A 20523-nucleotide genomic window follows, 5' to 3' on the forward strand; every position below is an offset into this window, starting at 1 on the left:
CAACTGGTGTATTCCCAGTGTATACCTTGCGTCTCAAGGTAGTATGCTGAGTGAAAGAAACCAGTCTCAAAAGTTAATATGTTGTATGATTACGTTATGATATCCTAGAAATGGGAAAATTATGACAACAGAGAATAGCTGTTGGTTGGCAGGTGGTAGGGACAGTGACAAAGTAGTGACTACAAAGGAGCAGCCTGGGGGAGTCGCTTCTGATTATGGAATGCTTCTGTATCCTTATTGTTGTGATGGTGGTCACGTCAGTCTATACACGTGTTAAAATTCACAGAGCTATACATTTTAAACAGGTCGACTTGATTGGTCATATTATTCTTCTAATTCTATATTAAGAACCAAATAAAATAAAAAAAACAAAGCATGCATGCACTTATCTCAAAGAATTTCCCCCACCGTCTGGCTTCTAGTAACAAAGAATGGCAAAATATCTAATTGTCTATCCATAGGAGAATAAATAAGTAAGTTGTGGCATGCTTAGACAGTGGGTAGCAGCAGTTAAAATGAAGGAGCTATAACTATATTTTTCTCAACATGGGTACAACTTTAAGTTGTAAAAGGCTATGAATACTTATATACAATATATACGTGTGTGTATATACGTATATGTATGTGTGTGCATAGCAGTATGATACTTTAGATACGCCTCAAAACTGGCAGAGTAATTCTTGATATTATTTATGGGTAAATATATATGTAGCAAAATGATAAAAACAAACATAAGAATGATGAACACAAAATCCAGGATAGTGGTTACTGGTCATATATGGGATCAAAGAGAGGGGGGATTGTTGCAGATTATATACGGGGCGTCGAAAGTATCCGTAACGATTTATTTCTCAGCAGAAAAGAGCTGCAGGATATATTGCAAAATGTTCAAATTTGACGAGGTTGGGTGGTGAGTATGTGGATGTTAGTCATATTGTTCTTTATACTTTTCTGTATACTTAACAATATTTCATTAAAAGCTTGACTTGAGGGGCGCCTGAGTGGCTCAGTCAGTTGAGCGTCCGACCTCGGCTCACGTCACGATCTTGAGGTTTGTGGGTTTGAGCTCCGCGTGGGGCTCTGTGCTGATGGCTCAGAGCCTGGAGCCGGTTTCAGATTCTGTGTCTCCCTCTCTCTCTGCCCCACCCCCGCTCGCCCTCTTTGTCTCTCTCTCTCTCTCTCAAAAATAAATAAACATTGAAAAAATTTATAAAAGCTTGACTCGAGTTGCCTTGTGGTCTCATATCCTGGGTTATTCTATCTTCTTAAAGAGACAACTGAGCTAAAGTGTTGGGCTTTGATATGGAGGTTAAGCGTGTTACTAAAGGCCAGCAGTCAAGGAATTTGCGCTATTTTCTTTTTTTTTTAAGTTTATTATTTATTTTTGAGAGAGAGGGAGAGAGAGAGAATGCAAGTGGAGGAGGGGCAGAGAAAGAGGGCGAGAGAGAATCCTGAGCAGGGCTACGTGCTCTCGGCACAGAGCCCCCCCCCCCCCCCCCCCCCCCGTGGGGCTCGATCTCACAAATCACGAGATCGTGACTAGTCGAAATCAAGAGTCGGTCGCTTGACTGACTGAGCCACCCAGCCACCCCTGCACTATTTTATTCTCAAAGGAGGTCCATGATAGAGGGCAAAGAATCCGTGGAAGAACAATCTTGACTTGAATTAGCTGTAGGTACATTTTGAATTGGAAGAGATCCATATCCTTACGTATAGCTGTTCTGTTCTTCTAGACAGCACCCTTGTGCATGTTATGCAAGCTTCATATGTCAGACTGGGTAACAACAGATGCGTTTTCTCTGTTTCAATTCTTACAGCGCAACTATTTTCAGAAGGTAGGAAGTCGGATTGGGGGGGGTGGTCTTTGGATAGTCATGTCTTCAAGTATTTTAACTTTGTCCGACCACTCCTCGCCCACTACGTGAACTCACAGCCAGTGGGCGAGACCAGCATTAATGAAACGAAACACAAATAAATATCTTGTTCTGGCTCAAAGTTCAGTCTCAGACTACGAGTACGGCTAAAATAAATACGAGCGACTCCAAAACGCTCTGAAAATTAACACTGGTCTTAACTCCATCACTTTTAAGGGAGAGGTGAGATTTAGATTACTGAGCTATAGGATGATTAGCCTACCTTTATAAACATCTCCAATATATAGATCTGGCCTCACAAAGTCCATGCTTTATGGTCTCACCTTCTTCTTTTCTTCCGGTCCATCTCACACCCCTGCAAACTCAAGCCCACCATTCTCAACCCTTCACTTTATCCCCCCCCACCCCAGTCTTTTTGTGACATGCTCTACTTGTTCTGGCTCCCATTCTCCCGGACCCCAACACGTTTCCTACAGAGTTCAGCCCAGCAGAGGTCTGTTAGCTGTCTGGGTCATTAAAGAATCCTCCCTTCCTCGAAGGAAGGCTTCAAATATTTGTAACACAATATTATAATATTTTAGCCCTGGCTGACAAAAAATTCTAAAATTGCCAGTTGTGGTAAGTGCAGTTGCATTATCTTAACTCTCTTCGTGCTGTTTTGTTTTGGGTTTGGAAGCAAAGATGAAAGGTGTAAAAAAATGATGAATCATTTCGGAAGCAGACGGATGACTGTGGCCCATCTCTGTGCCCAACTGGTCATGCAGTCTCCTCTCTGGGTCACAGTCTCACATTCACAAGCTTCAACCACATGCCCTTGATAGTAAGGAAAAGGCAGATGGACCCTACGGTCTCTACACTCTCCCTCCATTCTTCCCAAATGTTGTGAGTAAAAATTTGAACTGAGGGTCTAGCTCATGGTTTGACACGGGCTCTCCCAATGAGACAGGGTATATATAAAAAAAAAAAAAGTCATGATTCTCTTATCCTTGAAGATACAAGAACTCTGGCCGCCATGACCAGGCACATGCGACGTGTCCTCGTTTCTTTTTGGTGTTCTAGAAGCAGCCTGAGAGAGATGAGTCTGTGGTCAGGCCTGGGTTACTGTGGTTACAGAGAGATAAGGTCTTTCCAGAGTTGATTGCTCAGCTCTGCTAAAGAAGGCAACAAGTCACCAGCAGCAGTCATGTGTAGTCAGAGAAAGGGCTCAGCGGCACCTGAGTTTCATGATGTATACATATTTAATTATGTACATAATGCACGAATGCTTTCCCTTTGTAAAATATTTGGACAGTGTGCAAGGTTTCAGAGCAATAAGTGAAAGTTCCCTTTCCTTCCCCCTCTTCCCATCTTATTCCTTTCTCCGGAGGTAACCGTTGTGGCTTTGATATGACTCCTTCCAGCACAACATATACTCATATAGTTGTATATTCTACCTTACTAGCCATCAAAGAAACGCAAATGAAAACAATTGACAAGGGATACACCTTCCTCCTTATCATATTTTCTCTGCCAGAGATGAAGAAAAATATCCAGGGTTGGTAAGGGCTTGGGGAAGGAGTTGCCAGTCGGAGCAGTTGTTCTAGAAGTTGATTTGGTCACATACGTGCATTGAGACTTTACGTCAGTAGGGTCAGGGTCAGTTAGGAGATTGAAAGCGCACAGGTTATTTGAACAAGAAAGATTTATTCAAAAGACATGTTGGGGCACTTGGGTGGCTCGGTCGGTTGAGCGTCCAGCTTCGGCTCAGGTCAGGATCTCACGGTCCATGGGTTCGAGCCCCGCGTCGGGCTCTGTGCTGACGGCTCAGAGCCTGGAGCCTGCTTCGGATTCTGTGTCTCCCTCTCTCTCTGCCCCTCCCCTGCTCACACTCTGTCTCTGTCTCTGTCTCTCTCAAAAATAAACATAACCCCCCCCCCAAAAAAAACTACTGGTGGTATTGGTGAGTGTGTCCTAGAAGTGTGGGTGGAGCTAGTCTGTGAGGGCTACTGGGCTCCCAAGTAGCATTAAAAAATTGAGGACTGGGGGGTGCCTGGGTGGCTCAGTCGGTTAAGCATCCGACTTCGGCTCAGGTCATGATCTCGCGGTCCGTGAGTTCGAGCCCCACGTCGGGCTCTGTGCTGACAGCTCAGAGCCTGGAGCCTGTCTCCCTCTCTGACCCTCCCCCGTTCATGCTGTCTCTCCCTGTCTCAAAAATAAATAAATGTTAAAAAAAAATTAAAAAAAAAATTGAGGACTGGGACCCAAAAAGGAAGTGTCTTCCTGGCCCTGCTGTCTTGTGGTATTCGTCTAGTGCCCTCCACTGACAAGCCTATCACGTGCCCACCCAACAGTAGAGAAAGGTTTGCAGGGTCCAGTTCCAGGGTCAGAAAGCAGGGGTCAGTTTGGATCTGAGAGACGAGAAATTGATAACTGGCACAGATTTTAACGTCTGGATTCCATTTTGTAAAATTTAAGGGAATAATTTAAAATATGTGTAAGTATGTAACTAAAGAATGGTGATGGCAGTATAGGGAAAAAATGCAAACGAGCTCAATGTTCGAATACGGAGAACAGCGTGAGCAAAATAGTGGCTCATTTATAAAATGCGGACATACTCATTTATTATCATGAAAAATGTTTATATTATTAGGTGAAAAAGTATGTTAATAACAACTTTTATATTATGGCCCATTAAAATATTCATATACATACATTCATGTACGCATAAAAAGTTTTTGAAAGGTTTAGTATCTTTTTTTAAGACATCTTTTTTAAACTTTTTTTTTTTTTCAACGTTTATTTTTGGGACAGAGAGAGACAGAGCATGAACGGGGGAGGGGCAGAGAGAGAGGGAGACACAGAATCGGAAACAGGCTCCAGGCTCTGAGCCATCAGCCCAGAGCCTGACGCGGGGCTCGAACTCCCGGACCACAAGATCGTGACCTGGCTGAAGTCGGACACTTAACCGACTGCGCCACCCAGGCGCCCCCAAGACATCTTATTCATCAACTTCTTGATACAATATCTGGTTGTTCAGTAAACATTTATGGAACATATGTATTGTTTTGGTTTCTGAAGGTTGCTACAACAAATTAGCAGATGGTCGATGGCTTAAAATATCAGCCATTTAGGGGCGCCTGGGTGGCTCAGTCAGTTGAGCGTCCGACTTCAGCTCAGGTCACGATCTCACGGTTCGTGAGTTCGAGCCCCGCGTCGGGCTCTGGGCTGATGGCTCAGAGCCTGGAGCCTGCTTCCGATTCTGTGTCTCCCTCTCTCTCTGCCCCTCCCCAATTCATGCTCTGTCTCTCTCTGTCTCAAAAATAAATAAACATTAGAAAAAAAATTTTTTTTTAATTAAAAAAAAATATCAGCCATTTATTCCCACACTCTGGACGCTGGATACCTAAAATCAAGGGCCATACCCTCTCTGAAGGTTCTAGAAGAGACACCTTGCTTATCTCTCCCAGCTTCTGGAGGCTCCAGACATTCCTTGGCCTGTGGCTGTATCTCTCCATTCTCTTCTCTGCCTTCGCATGACTTTCTCCTTTGTCTATGGTTCTCCTCTCCTTATGGGAACAATTGTCCCGGAAGTTAGAGCCTAGCAGATGATCCGGACTGATTTCATTTTGAGATCCTTAATGTAATTACATTGGCAGAGAACCTTTTCCACATAAAGGCACACTCACAGGCTCTGGGCAGATACATCTTTTGGAGAAGTGGTGAGCACCATTCAACCCACTACACGTATGAATGAGTACATTTTGTAGTGATTTCCTTGGGTGGTAGGATTAATGCATAATCTCAGTTTTCTTTTCTTCTCCTTCTCCTCCTCCTCCTTCCTCTTTTTTACCAGTATTTTTATGATTTTTATGCAAAGATCTTTTTAAAAAATTTTAATGTTTACTGACTTTTGAGAGAGAGAGAGAAGAGAGAGAGAGAGCAAACAGGGAGGGGCAGAGAGAGAGGGAGACACAGAATATGAAGCAGGTTCCAGGCTCTGTGCTATTAGCTCAGAGCCCAACGCTGAGCCCACGAACCATGAGATCGTGACTTGAGCTGAAGTCGGACGCTTAACCGACTGAGCCACCCAGGTGCCCTGCAGAGATCTTTATGTTACTTTTTAAATAAGTAGAAAATGAAAAAGTACTTGGGGTATGAAAATTACTGAGAAAATCCTGAGAAGTCCTGAGTTCATCATCTTAAAGATATGGTTGAACCCATAGTTCACAAAACCCTGAACAGCTGTACCCACCTGGGGAAAGAAACAGGAGGAGAAAATAAAAAGGCTCAGGAGAAGGGGCACATTCATCCCAGAATACCTACGTTCATTTATGCCTCGGGACAGACCTGAAGAGCTCCCAGCTGAAAGCTGGACCTAAAGAAGCTGGGAAGCAGGAATCCCGGCCTGGCCTTCTGGGCATCCGAGTTGAGCAACCTTGTGGTCTGTGCAACACTCACTATTTGGAGCCACAGACCAAGTTTTTTTGTTCTTTTTCAGTGCAGCCCTCCCCCTCCTCCTTTTTCTCCTTGTTCTCTTGCTCTGATTCATTGATGGATTCCTAAGGGAGATGTTGTTCCATTAAAACAGGAAAGCCTGTGCTGTCGAAAGGCATTTTAAAATGCTCCTGTCTTCTTTCACTGAGAGAGGCGATCTTTCCAAAAAGAAAGGAAAACAAGGGAGTTTGGGCATAATCACCTTTTTTTTTTTATTTCTCTTAAAGCATGTTTTATTTCCAGCCTCTTTTGAAAACCAATCGGTTTTTTGCTCTTAAGCTTAAAGTTTAAAGCTAGGCTAAAACATGGATTAAGTATTGGGGCGCCTGGGTGGCTCAGTCGGTTAGGCGGCTGACTTCGGCTCAGGTCATGATCTCACAGTCTGTGAGTTCGAGCCCCGCGTCGGGCTCTGTGCTGACAGCTCAGAGCCTGGAACCTGCTTCGGATTCTGTGTCTCCCTCTCTCTGATCCTGCCCCGTTCATGCTCTGTCTCTCTCTGTCTCAAAAATAAATAAACGTTAAAAAATAAAAATAAAAAAAAAACATGGATAAGTATCAAATGCTGAGTTCAACATTTTATCTTCTGGGTAGGAGATACATTTTTAAAAATTAGGTTAATTAAAAATAACCATTGCCTATTGATGTAAAGAAAAGGAGAGCATTTATCATGAATGTTAAGTCATCGTTTGAGTTCCTATTGACCCGTAGTGATGTTAACGCAATGAGATGTCAGTTAACATACTATGAATGAATAATAATGAATGAATGAATGCCTGAAATGTAAGAACAGACCATGCTTTTTTTAAAAAAAATGTTTACTTATTTTGAGAGAGAGCGCGCGTACAAGTGAGTGTGGGAGGGACAGAGAGAGAGAGAGAGAGAGAGAGAGAATCCAAAGTAGGCTCCACACTGAGCACAAGCCTGACACAGGGGATCAGTCTCATGACCTGAGCCAATGTCAAGAGGAGGATGCTTAACCAACTGAGCCACTCACATGCCCCAGATTATGCTTCTTTTTCATCATGGAAATATTTTTATTTTATGAAGAAAGAGTGAGCATTAAGGTGGGTATCTTGGGTATCTGCAGTTAAGGTGTATATCTTGGATGACCCATTCAAGGAAGTTCGCTTAAACCAACTTAACAAAACCTATATCCTTCATGGACTGACAGAAACACTGGTGGCACATATTGAGGCCACATTTCCTGATCAGACTATGCTGGTTTGTGCAGATGTGACAAGAGTGAGAACCCCGGCCACATTCTCTCTGATAACTCCAGTAGAATCGTCGGTGACCCATTTTGCTTTCTTGGATGTAACGAGGCAAAAAATACCATGCTTTTTAAACTAGGGCAGGGGTTGGTGATTTTTTTTTTTTTTTCCTGTTGAGGGCCGGATAGTAAATATTTTAAGCTTTGTAGGCCAGATGGTCTCTGATGCAATGATTCAACTCTGCCATTGTAGTAGGAAAGTAGCCACAGGTAATAGCTAGGTTAAGGAGCATGGAGCATTTATTGGAGCATTCCAATAAAACTTTATTTACAAAAACAGTCGGTGGGCCAGATTTAGTCCATGGGTGGTAGTTTGCTAACCCCTGAGAGAGAAGCTCAGAGAATTGCAATAGCATGCTGAGAATCGTGGCTCTCCAGAACTGGGGAAAGCAGATTTTGATCTGCTCTGTTGTTTCCTCATAAGAAGGAAATGCCAACATATTGGCAGATCTATGTGCTTTTTTTGGAAGATTAATCTGGGTTAAATGATGAGTGATGTAAAAGGAAGAACGGGAAAATGAACCCTTATATTTGTGAAATGAATGGTTCGATTCTCAGAAACCAGGATCTTGTCAGTTGATTCTATTGGCAATACTTTTGGCCATTATCATCTTGGAAGAGATTTAATACTTGATTTATGAGTTCATCTTATTATATGAAGCATTTGCCATACAGAGTTATGTGTTCAATGGCTATGGTTTATGCCATAATATAGCTGAATTTGGAAAATAATTCATAATGACATACATAAGGGGATTTAAATGAATTCCTTTACCTATGGTTTATTCATCCCTGTTCGTTTTTCCTAAGTAATATTTGATTGCAAGATAAAATTTAAGAGGAAGGTAAGACAATAGACGTGGGTGATATTTTGGAGGGATTGTTGATGGGCTATAGTTATATTCTGGGTTAAGAGATATTTAATTCTTTTTTCATGTTTATTTGTTTTTGAGAGACAAAGAGACAGAGCGCAAGTGGGGGAGGGGCAGAGAGAGAGGGAGACACAGAATCCTAAGAAGGCTCCAGGCTCCGAGCTGTCAGCACAGAGCCTGGCGCAGGGCTTGAACTCACAAACTGTGACATCACGACCGGAGCCGAAGTTGGCTGCTATCCGACTGAGCCACCCAGGCGCCCTGGGTTAAGAGATTTTAAAAAAAAGAAAAGAAAAAAACAAAACAAAAAACCCAGGGAGGACTGAGCACGTTAACTGGAAACGGAATGGCTTTGAGTAAGAATGCTTGTATTTCGTAGTTTTAGTTAGTTGAGGAAATCACTAACCTCCTGCGTCTTTACTCTGAGATTGGATGATTGAATGCTCATTCAACCAAATCAAATATTACATTGAACGCGTGTAGCCTCTTGCTATCCTTTGCAGCTGTTGGGTTCTCTGGGATGCAGAAATGCAGAGGTAGGAGGGCAAAAGTCTTCCTGCCCAGAGGGAACCATCTGACTGTGATGTAGATCGATGGTCTCTACCAGAGCGGTGCAGATCTCTGCAGCAAAGACTGCCTGTTCAGGGAGCTCTGTGTTGGTAGGGATTTGGGGCCATGCGTTGCTCAGTCATTGGCAGAGATGCCCTACGAAGTGGTCTTGGCTACCGCTGCCTCACTCATTAATGGCCTTGAAAGCTGAGAAGGGGCCAACGGCTGGAGGCGGTCAACCAGACATATTCTTGCCGTGGGTCTTTCCTTGAAGCGGGGGGTCTGAAGGGCACATCTCTAGACATGACACATTCTTTCAATTTTCTGACTCTTCCTTTCAAGCCTCATTAGCTGTCTCGTCTTCCTCCGCCTTTCCAGGGAGGTTCCCAGAAATCTCTCTATGCTGTAGACTCTTTCTGGAAGATTGCTTCCACTTACATGGCACTAATATGGCTTGTTATCATCGCCTATGCCAGGGACTACTTCTACATTTGGTGCATCAGATAGGATGACAGTTGGGGGCATAAAACATAAAACTGGAGTATCAGTGGTTTAAATGTAAAATGAATTTGTATGTTCTCAGTGCAGAGTCAGAAGGGTGGCTTCCCCGCCAGACACCCAGGATCCTTCCATCGTTCTAGCTTAAAATCCTAGCGTATGGCTCCCGTGTTCAAGATCGCATGATGGTCAAAGTGGCTAGTGGACCTCCCCCGCTCACATTCTTGCTCTTAGCAGAAGAAGAACGAGGGAGTGGAAAGAGCAGAGAGAGCCTATCTCCCATCTGAGTCAGCTGAATGTAAGTGGTTTTCCTGGAAGTCCCATACAACATTCCTATTTACATCTTGGGTTACACCATAGTCACATGGCTACCAGGGAAGCTGGAAATGTAGTTTTTTGTTTGTTTCAATTCTAGCGTCTGCCGGGGAAAAAAAGCATGCAAGGAAGAGGACTGACGCGGATGCTGAGGACCTAAGTCCGCAGTATCTTTCACACTCCCAAATTGTTTTTTCCTGATCATGCTTTTCTTCTGAGTTGGAAGCAGGTGTTTTTCCGTCTCCTAGACATTTCCACCTAGATGTCCCAAAGGCAACTCAATTTGAACGTGTGCTAAACTGAACTCCGTTATATTGACCCACAGTAATGATTATATTTCCGCCTATATCATTATGCCATCGATCACTTGGTCAGCCAAAATCTCTCACTTCACACGCTTCTTCTCTCCTCCCTTTCCATATTCAATCTGTCTCCTAGTCTTGTGAATGTTTTCCTTATTATTTTTTCGAGCATATCCTTTCTTCCCCATTGCCACTTCCAGGATCTTGGTTTAGGACCTCATTATTTTTTTGGCTAGTGGATTTTTTTACATTGCTTGATTCATCTCAGCCTTGAACCTTCTGATCCATTCTTCATGCCATTGCTGAAGCTGTTTTTGCAATATATAAATCTACTTACATTACTCCACAGCTTGAAATCTTACACCGTCTACACAGTAAAGGCCAGACGCTTTAGGAAGGCAGATCTCATGGTCTGATGACTGTTCTCACTTTGGCTTTATCTTTGGCCACTTCCTGTTGTACATCCTGTGTCTCATCCATGTTGTTTTATACGTATATGCCGTTATGAAATACTTAGCATGGCTAGACAGAGATAAGCCTCCTTAAGACTTAAATCTTAAGTTCTGTCTTTCTTGTTATCACATCGCACCCCTACCCCCACCCCATGCCCTGGAAGCTCTGGGTTAGAACACATGTTCTTCTAAGAAAGTTCAAAGGGAGTCTTAATCTTTCTGAAGATGACAAAGTTCTGGCTGACTTTAGGGGAAAGATGATGAGTTTGGATTTCAGCATGTTGCATTAAGCTGATGAACTGAAATCCAAATGGAAGCATCTAGGGCTAGGAGATTCCGGGGCTGGGAGAGACATTTGGAGATAAGGATTTTGACGAGGTCAGCAAAGGCTTCGCAATGTATTCTGTGAGTATGGATGAGGTAGAGCGTTTTGCAGGAATGCCTCAATGTCTTTGGCTGCAAGAGGGGTAAGAAAGTGGTCAATGGTGTCAAACGTAGTGACGAAGTCAAGAATGAATAGAGACCGAAGGATGTGGCCCGCAGAAATTGTTGGTAAGCTTTGAGAGCGATGCTTTCTGTTGACTGCTTGGGTCGGGAGCAGAAAGTCACAGAGCTATGGAGCAATCCAATGATGTGGGCACACAGCACACAGTGACATGGTAGGATTTTTGATGGTGAATGGAAGGCAGGTGAGGGGGAAGGCAGCCGGGGCTGGGCAGCAGATACAGTGAAAGGTGAGGGGGTTTTCACAACAGGGAGATCCGGGTTTGTGGAAAGGTGGGTGGGAAGGAGTTAATGGGGAGAAGGAACTAGAAAGCATGTGAGAAGTGGATAGAAGCAATCATCCCAGATGCTCCGGGGGGTTCACTTTTTAGAGGAAGAGACACACGTAATCAGAGGCTGGCAGGAAGGACAACAAAAGGTTGGTGGGTGTTTTGAGACGATGACAAAAGAAATACAGAAGCTCCAAGTGGATCTTAGAGAAGCTGGAGGTTTGGTCATCTCTGGAATTTACTGAGGAATAAATGTGGCGAGTAGATAGAAGGAAGAAATGGGGTACAAATGATGGGTTGAGAGAGGAGAGGATCTAGAACATCAAAAATTGGGAACATTTTACAAGTCTAGAACAGAAACTCAAATAGGAAGGAAAAAAAAAACAACCCCCGGGAGATTAAATTTGATGACCAAAGGGAAAAAGGAAGCCAGAAACCTATAAATTTCCCTGAGATGGGAAGGATTTATAGATGAGGAAAAAATCGACGTGGAAAATCCATTTTTGGCTTTTCCCAGCCTCCTGCTGTTTGTGAAATAACAAATAATGTTTCCCAAACCCCAAATGTTTCAATTTCCTCAGCTGAAAGATGGCATGTTGCTGTTATACTATTTATAAAGTGAGGCTTTGTTTGCTCAATCTTACTCAGGATGACAACGCTGAAAATAAGTCTCTGGGACAGAATTCAAGTCCGTGAAATCAAGGACATGTTTAAGGTACACATCATCTGCACCAGACACGAGGCTTTGCGATGACCCAAAATATAATACTCTTTAACCTGCCTCAACTGGAAAGAGTTAAAAAAAAACAACCGGAGAATGAGACAGACGGAGATAAAAATATCACCTTTCTCACTCATAAACCGCCGTATTGGAGGCATGGGTTAATCTGGCCCGTCAGTTTATTTACACCCCCCTGGATGCAACTTGCATCATTCCCCCAAACTGGAGGCCTTCTTCTCTGGCATGGTCTTGCTGCAATAAACTGTCTGGATGGCCAAGAGGAAAGGAGAATTTAATGGGAATATAGGTAAACTATAGGTGGCTGTTTCCTCAAAAAGAGAAGGAGCTAACTCATGTCCTTTTGCCAAACTCATGAATCAGATAAGTCATCTTCTTCCCAGGATGGAGTCATTGGGAGCCAAAGAGAGAGTTCTGAGTCTAACTCTAATTGATGTCCTCCCCCTGGAATGTCTATGAAGTACTCCTCCCCAGACAAGGCAATATATCGGGACCAGGGGTACCAAGGGATATAAAGATAAATAAGACACATCCCAAGAGGATTCAAGGAGCTCACAGTCTAGCAGGAGAGAGAGAAGGGATAGTCTGTTGGGCGGATAGGAACACAGAGACCCAAACGTGGAGGGCAGGTGATGTTCGGCGTAGGCGGAGGGAAAAGGGGAAATTGCAAGTTGAGAGGGCCCGGAAGGTAGAGACCCTCACCAGCTTTACTAAGGATTTTGGTCTTCATGAGACAGGAAACAAGAAGACATGGAAAGTTTCTGAGCATGGGAGTGAACAATGGGTTGTAGCATGCAGGATGGGTGAGAATACAGGACAGGCTCAAGGTGAGAGGTGATGAAGGCTTGAATAAGGCGCTAATCAAGAGAAATGTTGGAGACACAAACCGCAATGGAGGGCTGGATACGGGGTGTCGACAAACACAGGGCAGCTAAAGTATCTTCCAAGGCAAAGCAGGTAAATAGGAAGAAGACAACGAGCTTGTTTTTGTGCGTGTTGAGTTGGACAGGTTAGGAAAGGTCTGCACTTCTCTAGAAGGGAGTTAGAAAGAAACAAAGAAACACACACGGACAAAAATAAATAAGTGAGCATTTACTATGTGGTGAGCCCTGCCTAGTTACTGGAGACACAGCAGTAAAGATGTCAGACCTTGTCCTTGTCCTCAGACAGCTTATGGTTGATCCACACCATTCCCATCTGTGAGCTGTGGGCCCTCAACCCTCCTCCAAAATGTTTGCCAAGTACATAGGGGAATCTCCAAATGGATGGGCCCAGGAGCCACCATCTGCCTTGCAGGTGCCACATCGCCCTGCCCTGTTCAGCCCACTTGTTGGTTCTATTCCCATGGCCTGAAAACCCTGTGCTCGTGAGGGCATCAGTGTCACATGCCAGGGCGTGACCCTGGACAGGGTGCCTCCTGCACTTGCCAGGTTTCACATCTCATGGCCTTCCCTCCACAGGGACCTCCAGCGGGGTTGTCGGTTCACAATGTACCATTCTCCCTCATGCTTCCTTTATCACCTCTTTTGGTTCATTTCCCTTTCAAATGCCTGCTACAAATCGAGGAAGTTCCCATGCATATGAAAGGAGATAATGGCGGGATATGTATGTGTGTATATAGGTGCATTGTGTATATGTGTGTATATGTACATGCGTGTATATGTATGTGTGTACGTGTGTATTTATGTGTATATGTGCATGTGTTATGCATATGTGTGTGCATGTAGGGGTGTGTTTGTGTGTGCACATGTATGTGTGTATGTACACATGTATGTGTATATATGTATGTGCGCGCATGTATATGTGTATGTGTATATTCATGGGTGTATATGTGTGCGGGCATATGTGTGCATGTGTGTGTATGTATGTGCTGGTGCACACATGTGTGTGCATGCATGCATATGTGTGCGCATGCGTGTATATGTGTGTGCATGCATATGTGCATTTTACGTGCACGTGTGTATATGTATATGTGTGTATGTGTCTATGTATGTGTGTACATGTACATTTATGTGTGTGTATGTATGTATGTATATGTGTATGCATTATGCATGTGTGTGTGCATGTAGGTGTGCACGTGCGTGCAGGAATATGTATGTGTGTATGTGTGTACATGTGCATGTGGGTATATATGTATGTGTATGTCTGTATGTGTGCATATGTGCATGAATGTATATGTATGCATATACATGCATTTGTGTATACGTCTGTACATGTGTATGTGTGCACGTGTATATTGTGTACATGTATGTGCACATGTGTATGTACATGCGAGTGCACACATGTGTATGAGTGTGTGCATATGTGTGTACATGCGTGCATGCACGTGGCTATGTGTGTACATGCATATGTGTATACGTGTGCACATGCATATGTATGCATTTTGTGTGTGCATATGTGCATGTGTGTGTTATGTATGTGCACGTGTGCATATGTATATGTGTGTATATGTCCGTGCATGTGTATATGTGTATGTGAGTGTATGATATGTGTGTGATGTATGTGTGTGTGTGTCCATCCTCCAGCAGACAGATCAAAATACTTTGCTACTCAAGTAATTGCAACAAAGTATAATGAGTGTTGTGTGGAGGGAGGTGGGAGAACTGGGGAGGCAGGTGACAGGGACGCCGCCACAAACCTCTAGCACGGAGATTCCCAAGCTTTTTTGGTACACAAACTTCTTAGTAATTCTTTCCTAGCATCCTAGGCCAAAAGAAATACCTAGAAGTTCTGTTTATTTAATGGGCAGGTCTCAAACACTTAAGTATTCAGGTATTAATGAGTTAGTAGCTGTTTTTTTTTTAATACACGTAAAGAGAAAATATTTTTATTTTGTTCTTAAAAACTTATTATGATTGGCCCCTGAACAACATGGGTTTGAACTTTGTGGGTCCATTTTTTTCAATAAGTACAATCCTGTAAATGTATTTTCTCTTTCCCATTCTTTTCTTAAATTTTCTTTTCTCTAGCCTACTTGATTATAATAATAAAATATATAATACATAGAATATACAAAATATGTGTTGATTGACCTTATGTTATCGGTAAGGCTTCTGGTCAATAGCAGGTTATCCGTGGCTAAGTTTTTGGAGAATCAGAAGTTATAGGCAGATTTCTGGCCACGCAGGGATTGGCGCCCCTGACCCGCACGTTGCTAAAGGGTCGAGTGTTCTTGCTAGGGACATGTGCGTGCCCGCGGAGTTGCACAACTTCTCGAATCTTGGCATCAGATTGGGCACCGCCACCGTTTTCCACAGATTTCCACGTGGAGGTAATTGCCTTTTTAAAATCACATCAACTGTCACAAGCCTAACTTGTCTCCGATGCGGTGTCACCCTCAGGAATGCAGCGGTCTAATGTCGAAACTGCAGAATACCTTTAGCTAGGAATTCTCAGAGTTTCCGACAGTGTCAGCTACCATTGGATTCCCCTTGAAATTTAAAGATTTTCCAGAGTTCTCCCTGGGCGTTTCTTCCTGTGCCCTGGGGCACCTTGATCCACGAGTGTCAGGGGATTAAGAAAGGATGGGCGTTGAGGAGGGCACCTGTTGGGATGAGCACTGGGTGTCGTATGGAAACCAATTCGACACTAAATTTCATATTAAAAAAAAAAAAAAAAAAGAAAGGCCTCTGAAATGAAAGGAGGTTTGAACCAAGACACTAATAATGAGAAGGAATAGTCCAGGCAAAGGAGGGCTTGTAACCGCCTTGCAAACGGGGTCATGTTTTGTGAGGAAGCCTCGTTCTTGAAGGACTGTGGTCGACTTGAGCAACTGCCTTTTAGGGTACTTATCTGATCTGATTTTATATATAAATGTATGTGTTCCTTGTAATATATAATTATATAGTAAAATATAATATGCTTTATATTTTGCATATTATGTAATGCATATGAATATATATGACTATATACTCGTATTCAATTGTTCTTTCACTTCTGGGGGGGGGGATGAGGCAGGTTGCTCACAGGGTCCCAGCCATAGAGGGTGCTCAGCTGAGGATTTGTAGAGGAACCAGTTGGCCTGGTTTTAGGATTTCTTCCAGCCATATTTGGCAGTCTGGGAACAGGAACAGAGAAAATAGACGGTTGGCTTTCTCCAGGGTTAGAAATTGGCAAAATAGAAGCGGCAGAAAATCAAGGGGTCTGAGGGTGTGAAGATTTAGAAAATTCGCTCTGATTTCCACCGTGCTTTGGGGGAGGTGTTCTTGGCAGGGAGACCCTTTGTGGTTCTTTATCCCTGATTTGTTAAATCCTGTGATGCTGTGCCTGGATGTGGGTCTCTCTCTTTTTTTTTTTTTTTGCTTCTGGTGCTGGGTCCCCAGTAGGGTCTTTCGAACGAGAGGCTCCTTTCAACACTTGTATGTGTGTTTTTTCTACCTGCTGTTTTCTGTTTGGAACCGCAACTCACGTTCCCATTATTTGGCTGATCTTTTCTTTCATGTCTCTCACACCTCCACCCAGTGTTTTTCACCTCCTTATTTCTGTTTGTTCTCTTTCTGGCAAAGGAACTAGGATGAACTTTACCTTCAAGTTCATCCACGGAAATTTTTATTTTGGGTACTCTATATTTACTTCTTGAAAGCTCTTCTTTGCTCTGTGATAAATTCTTGTTTTATGGGTCCATTATCTTATTGTATCTCTCCAAGGACATCATTTAGAAAACATTTAAAAAACATCCTGCGCACTCTGTTTTCCTTTCTTTCTTCCTTCCCCCCGCCTCCTCTGCCCACCCTTCCTCCTTCCTTATTCCCTTCCTTCCTTCCTTCCTCCCTTCCTTCCTTCCTTCCTTCCTTCCTTCCTTCCTTCCTTGTTTCCTTCCTTCCTTATTTCCTTCCTTCCTTCCTTCTTTCCTTCTTTCCTTCTCTCTTCCTTCCTCCTTTCCTTCCTTCCTTCCTTTCCTTCCTTCCTTCCTTCCTTCCTTCCTTCCTTCCTTCCTTCCTTATTTCCTTCATTCCTTCCCTTCCTTCCTTCCTTCCTTCCTTCCTTCCTTCCTTCCTTCCTTATTTCCTTCTTTATTTCCTTCCTTCCTTCCTTCCTTCCTTCCTTCCTTCCTTCCTTCCTTATTTCCTTCCTTCCTTCCTTCCTTCCTTCCTTCCTTCCTTCCTTCCTCATTTCCTTCTTTATTTCCTTCCTTCCTTCCTTCCTTCATTCCTTCCTTCCTTATTTCCTTCTTTATTTCCTTCCTTCCATCCTTCCTTCCTTCCTTCCTTCCTTCCTTCCTTCCTCATTTCCTTCTTTATTTCCTTCCTTCCTTCCTTCCTCTCTGTCTCTGCCTCTGCCTTTGCCTCTGTCTTCCTTCTCTCTTCTCCTTTGTTTCTTAATTAGCCCAAGTTCTGGGCATATCGAGAAATAAGGCAAAAACGTAAGGTAGATGAGAGAGCAAAATAGAACTGTTGTTGAACTAATGAAAGCTCAGGTAGGGATATGGCTTAGGGTGAGAGCCAAGTGGGCCTGACTGAACCCCAGAAGTGTAGACTTCTATACTCGGTCATGGGCAATGCTGGACTGAGGCAGGCCTCCTCTCATGGTAAGACTTCCACTGGGGAAGAGCAGGAGAAAACACTCTCTGTTGGACAGACTCTCCCCCAAAAGGAAAGTGTGGAGCTGAACAAAGCCTGGCTAGTTCCTCTTCCCCGATTTGCCATTTCTGCTCCATAGGAGGAGTGAGTGAGAGACTGGGTGATGTCAAGAGTGTGTCACACGTCCATTTGGAAGGAGCCACCAGAGCTTGGGAAGCTTCTCTGCTGACGTCTCCTTGGAGCAGAAGGTCAGTGTCTGGCTTCTGGCCTTCTGCACCTTAGGGACGAGTGGAGCAGGTGAAGGTGTTGGCGGTGAGGAATATTGACGTCCATCTTGGATTCCTCCTTGTGTCCCTGCCCCACACTCTTGCGATGCTGGGTGTCCCTGGGTGTCTGAGTCTCTCTGAGGTCCTCTCCCCAGTGCCCTGCTTTTGTTCATGGCCTTGTGCCCTGCTAAATAAGTTTCTCCTCTGGCCCGCTTTCCATTCTGTACCACTGGGTTGCTGTCCCCCGCTCACGGATATTCCTTCTCCAGGACTCTCTGTCCTTGAGAGTTTCTATTTCTTTTCCACGTAGAGAGGTGCACAAAAGCCAAAGCTCTGGATTCTTAGGCTCACGTTGCCACAAACTAACTATATGCCTTTGGACTCTTGTTATAAGGTTTAAATGTTCTACTACATGTGAAATGCTCAGATCCGTGACTGACACAGTGATAAACGTTAGTTATCGTCATCATAATCTCACTGTCTTCCCAGTAGAGTTTTGGGAAGGGTAAGATGCAAACGTGAGTGGTCTGTCATCTTTGCATGTGATCTTCATACCTCTCATTTTTATTGGTGTTTCGTCCATGGTAAGTTCCGTGAAGGCAGGATCCCTGTTTCCCTCGTTCCTGCAGCCATTCACGGGACACAACACATAGCATATTGTATGTGTGCGGGTAATACTTGTGGGGGAATTGTTGAAAACAGATTCACTCGTAATACTCCTTATAGGAGGCAACGTTGTGCGGTACTTAAGAACCACAGGGCTTTTGAGCCACACTTGAGCTTGAATTATTGTTGAATCATTAACTGGTTGCCTAGCCTTGGACATGTTCTTAATTTCTCCAATTCTCAATTACCCCAACCTGTAAAAGGAGGCTAACAATAGTGCCCCCCCCTCATAAAGCTAATGTGAGGACTGAAAGGAATAGATTGTATGAAGCACTTAGGAATAATGCTTGGCACATAGTAATTGCTCAATAAATATTAGCTGCTCTTAATGTTGTTTTTCTTATTGTTTATTCTCTACATGCCAGTCACTGGGCTAGGCACAAATAGATGCATCATTTATTGACTGCCTACAGTTTGGTATTTACCGTCCTTAATATCCTAGTAGTCGAGGGTGTAGTTTCTAGCGTCAGATGGCCTGGGTTTGAGTTCAGGCCTCAGCTGAATCATTTTGAATGAGATACTTAAGCTCACTATCCGTGTTTGGAGAATGAGGGTAGTTAGGAGGCAAACCACATAAAGCCCTTAGCATAGAGCTTAGCACATAAGAAGTACATGCTCAGTAAATACCAGCTATGATAATGATGATGGAGAAAACGGAGATTATGGTGACCGTGATAGTAATAACGATGGTGATAAAGATAACCACGATAATCATGAGGACGGCAAGAGCGGTGGTGGTGACAACAGTGATGTCGATGGCCAAGTCGATCATGATGCCGGTGACGAGGATGACCATCCTGACTTAAGACTAACACTGGAGTGCTGAGGCGTTGACCACCTGTCTGTCTTCCTGATCGTGTGTGACGTTGGGCACGTTACCTCTTCTGATTAAACTTCTGCATCTGCATTGGTAGAAACCAGCAACTGTTCCACAGGGCTGTTGGGAAGTGCAAAGGGGACACCGTATGTCATTAATTCCAGGACGCGTATCGCTCATCGTTTAACATCTCTGCAACCAAGGATGGGTCTGCAACTGCCACCGATAGGTGAGCGTACGTTTGATGTTTATGAAGCGAGCATTCGTCGTGGGAGAAATGACCTTGGCGCCATATTTTTTTTTTTCTTGCAAACACAATGACGGTTTCCTGGGATCCAAGAAAGATATTCATGAGTAGATAAAGCTGTGTTATTTATTTATTTTCCCTGAAATATGTGCAGGAGGCTTTGTTATCCCGTGCCAAGTAATGAAATTGAAAGCCAGAGGAATCGCGGCCTTCCACAGACCCAGATGAAAGACGTTTCAAGGCAACGGGGAGCTGTTGTGATCAGGATGCGGCCTCGACATCAAAACTTGCAGAACGGGTGTCGGCGTTAAAAGAGGATCCCAGAGGAGATCCACTGATCGCATGAAGGATGCTTTTGCGTGGGAAAACATGGACATTGGTGACTCTGATTTGAAAACCACTTTGGAACAGTCAGACTCTGAATGTTGGATGTCTCTTCTATTTTCTTTCTCCTTAAGACACACGGTGAGGTGCCGTAAACAGTCGCTAAGTAGGAGCCAAAAGAAGCTCTTTCAATAGGCAGACAATAAAAATTCACCTCCGAATTTTATTGCCAATGTCTTATTTACTTTTAACAGGTATAGAAAACAATGGCGTGCCCTCTCGTCGATGGCAGCTTCGATTTGACGGAAAACAACATGCAGGATTCTCCGCGCGGTGCCGTAGTGACTTTATAGATTTTTGTCCCAGTTTGGCCTCCGTAAGATTTATAAAAGCTGAGACAAAATATACACCTGTGGTAGCCAGCCTTCAAGAGGCTCCCCAGAGGTTCCTGCCTCCTAGCTTTCATACCCTTATGTGATCCCCCTTCTGCACTGAAGGGCTCGCTTGTGTGGCTAATAGCACATCTCAGAAATGATAGAGTGTGACTTCAGAGGCTAGGTCACTCAA

General features: G+C 43.8%; 1 protein-coding gene across 1 annotated transcript; it reads right to left on the reverse strand.

Annotated features, from left to right (window-relative positions):
- Positions 1 to 7475: 7475 nt before the first annotated feature.
- On the reverse strand, positions 7476 to 7646 carry LOC109494090 (40S ribosomal protein S29-like). Its single transcript, XM_019816962.2, has one exon. The coding sequence runs from the start codon at positions 7644 to 7646 to the stop codon at positions 7476 to 7478; it is 171 nt and encodes a 56-aa protein (XP_019672521.2).
- Positions 7647 to 20523: the final 12877 nt, after the last annotated feature.

This window comes from Felis catus, chromosome E1 (genome assembly GCF_018350175.1).
Source record: "Felis catus isolate Fca126 chromosome E1, F.catus_Fca126_mat1.0, whole genome shotgun sequence".
Lineage (NCBI taxonomy): Eukaryota > Metazoa > Chordata > Mammalia > Carnivora > Felidae > Felis > Felis catus.

Coding starts and splice junctions, on each gene's coding strand:
- LOC109494090 (XM_019816962.2), bottom strand. CDS start 7,646: ATGGGTCACCGACGATTCTACTGGAGTTATCAGAGAGAATGTGGCCGG.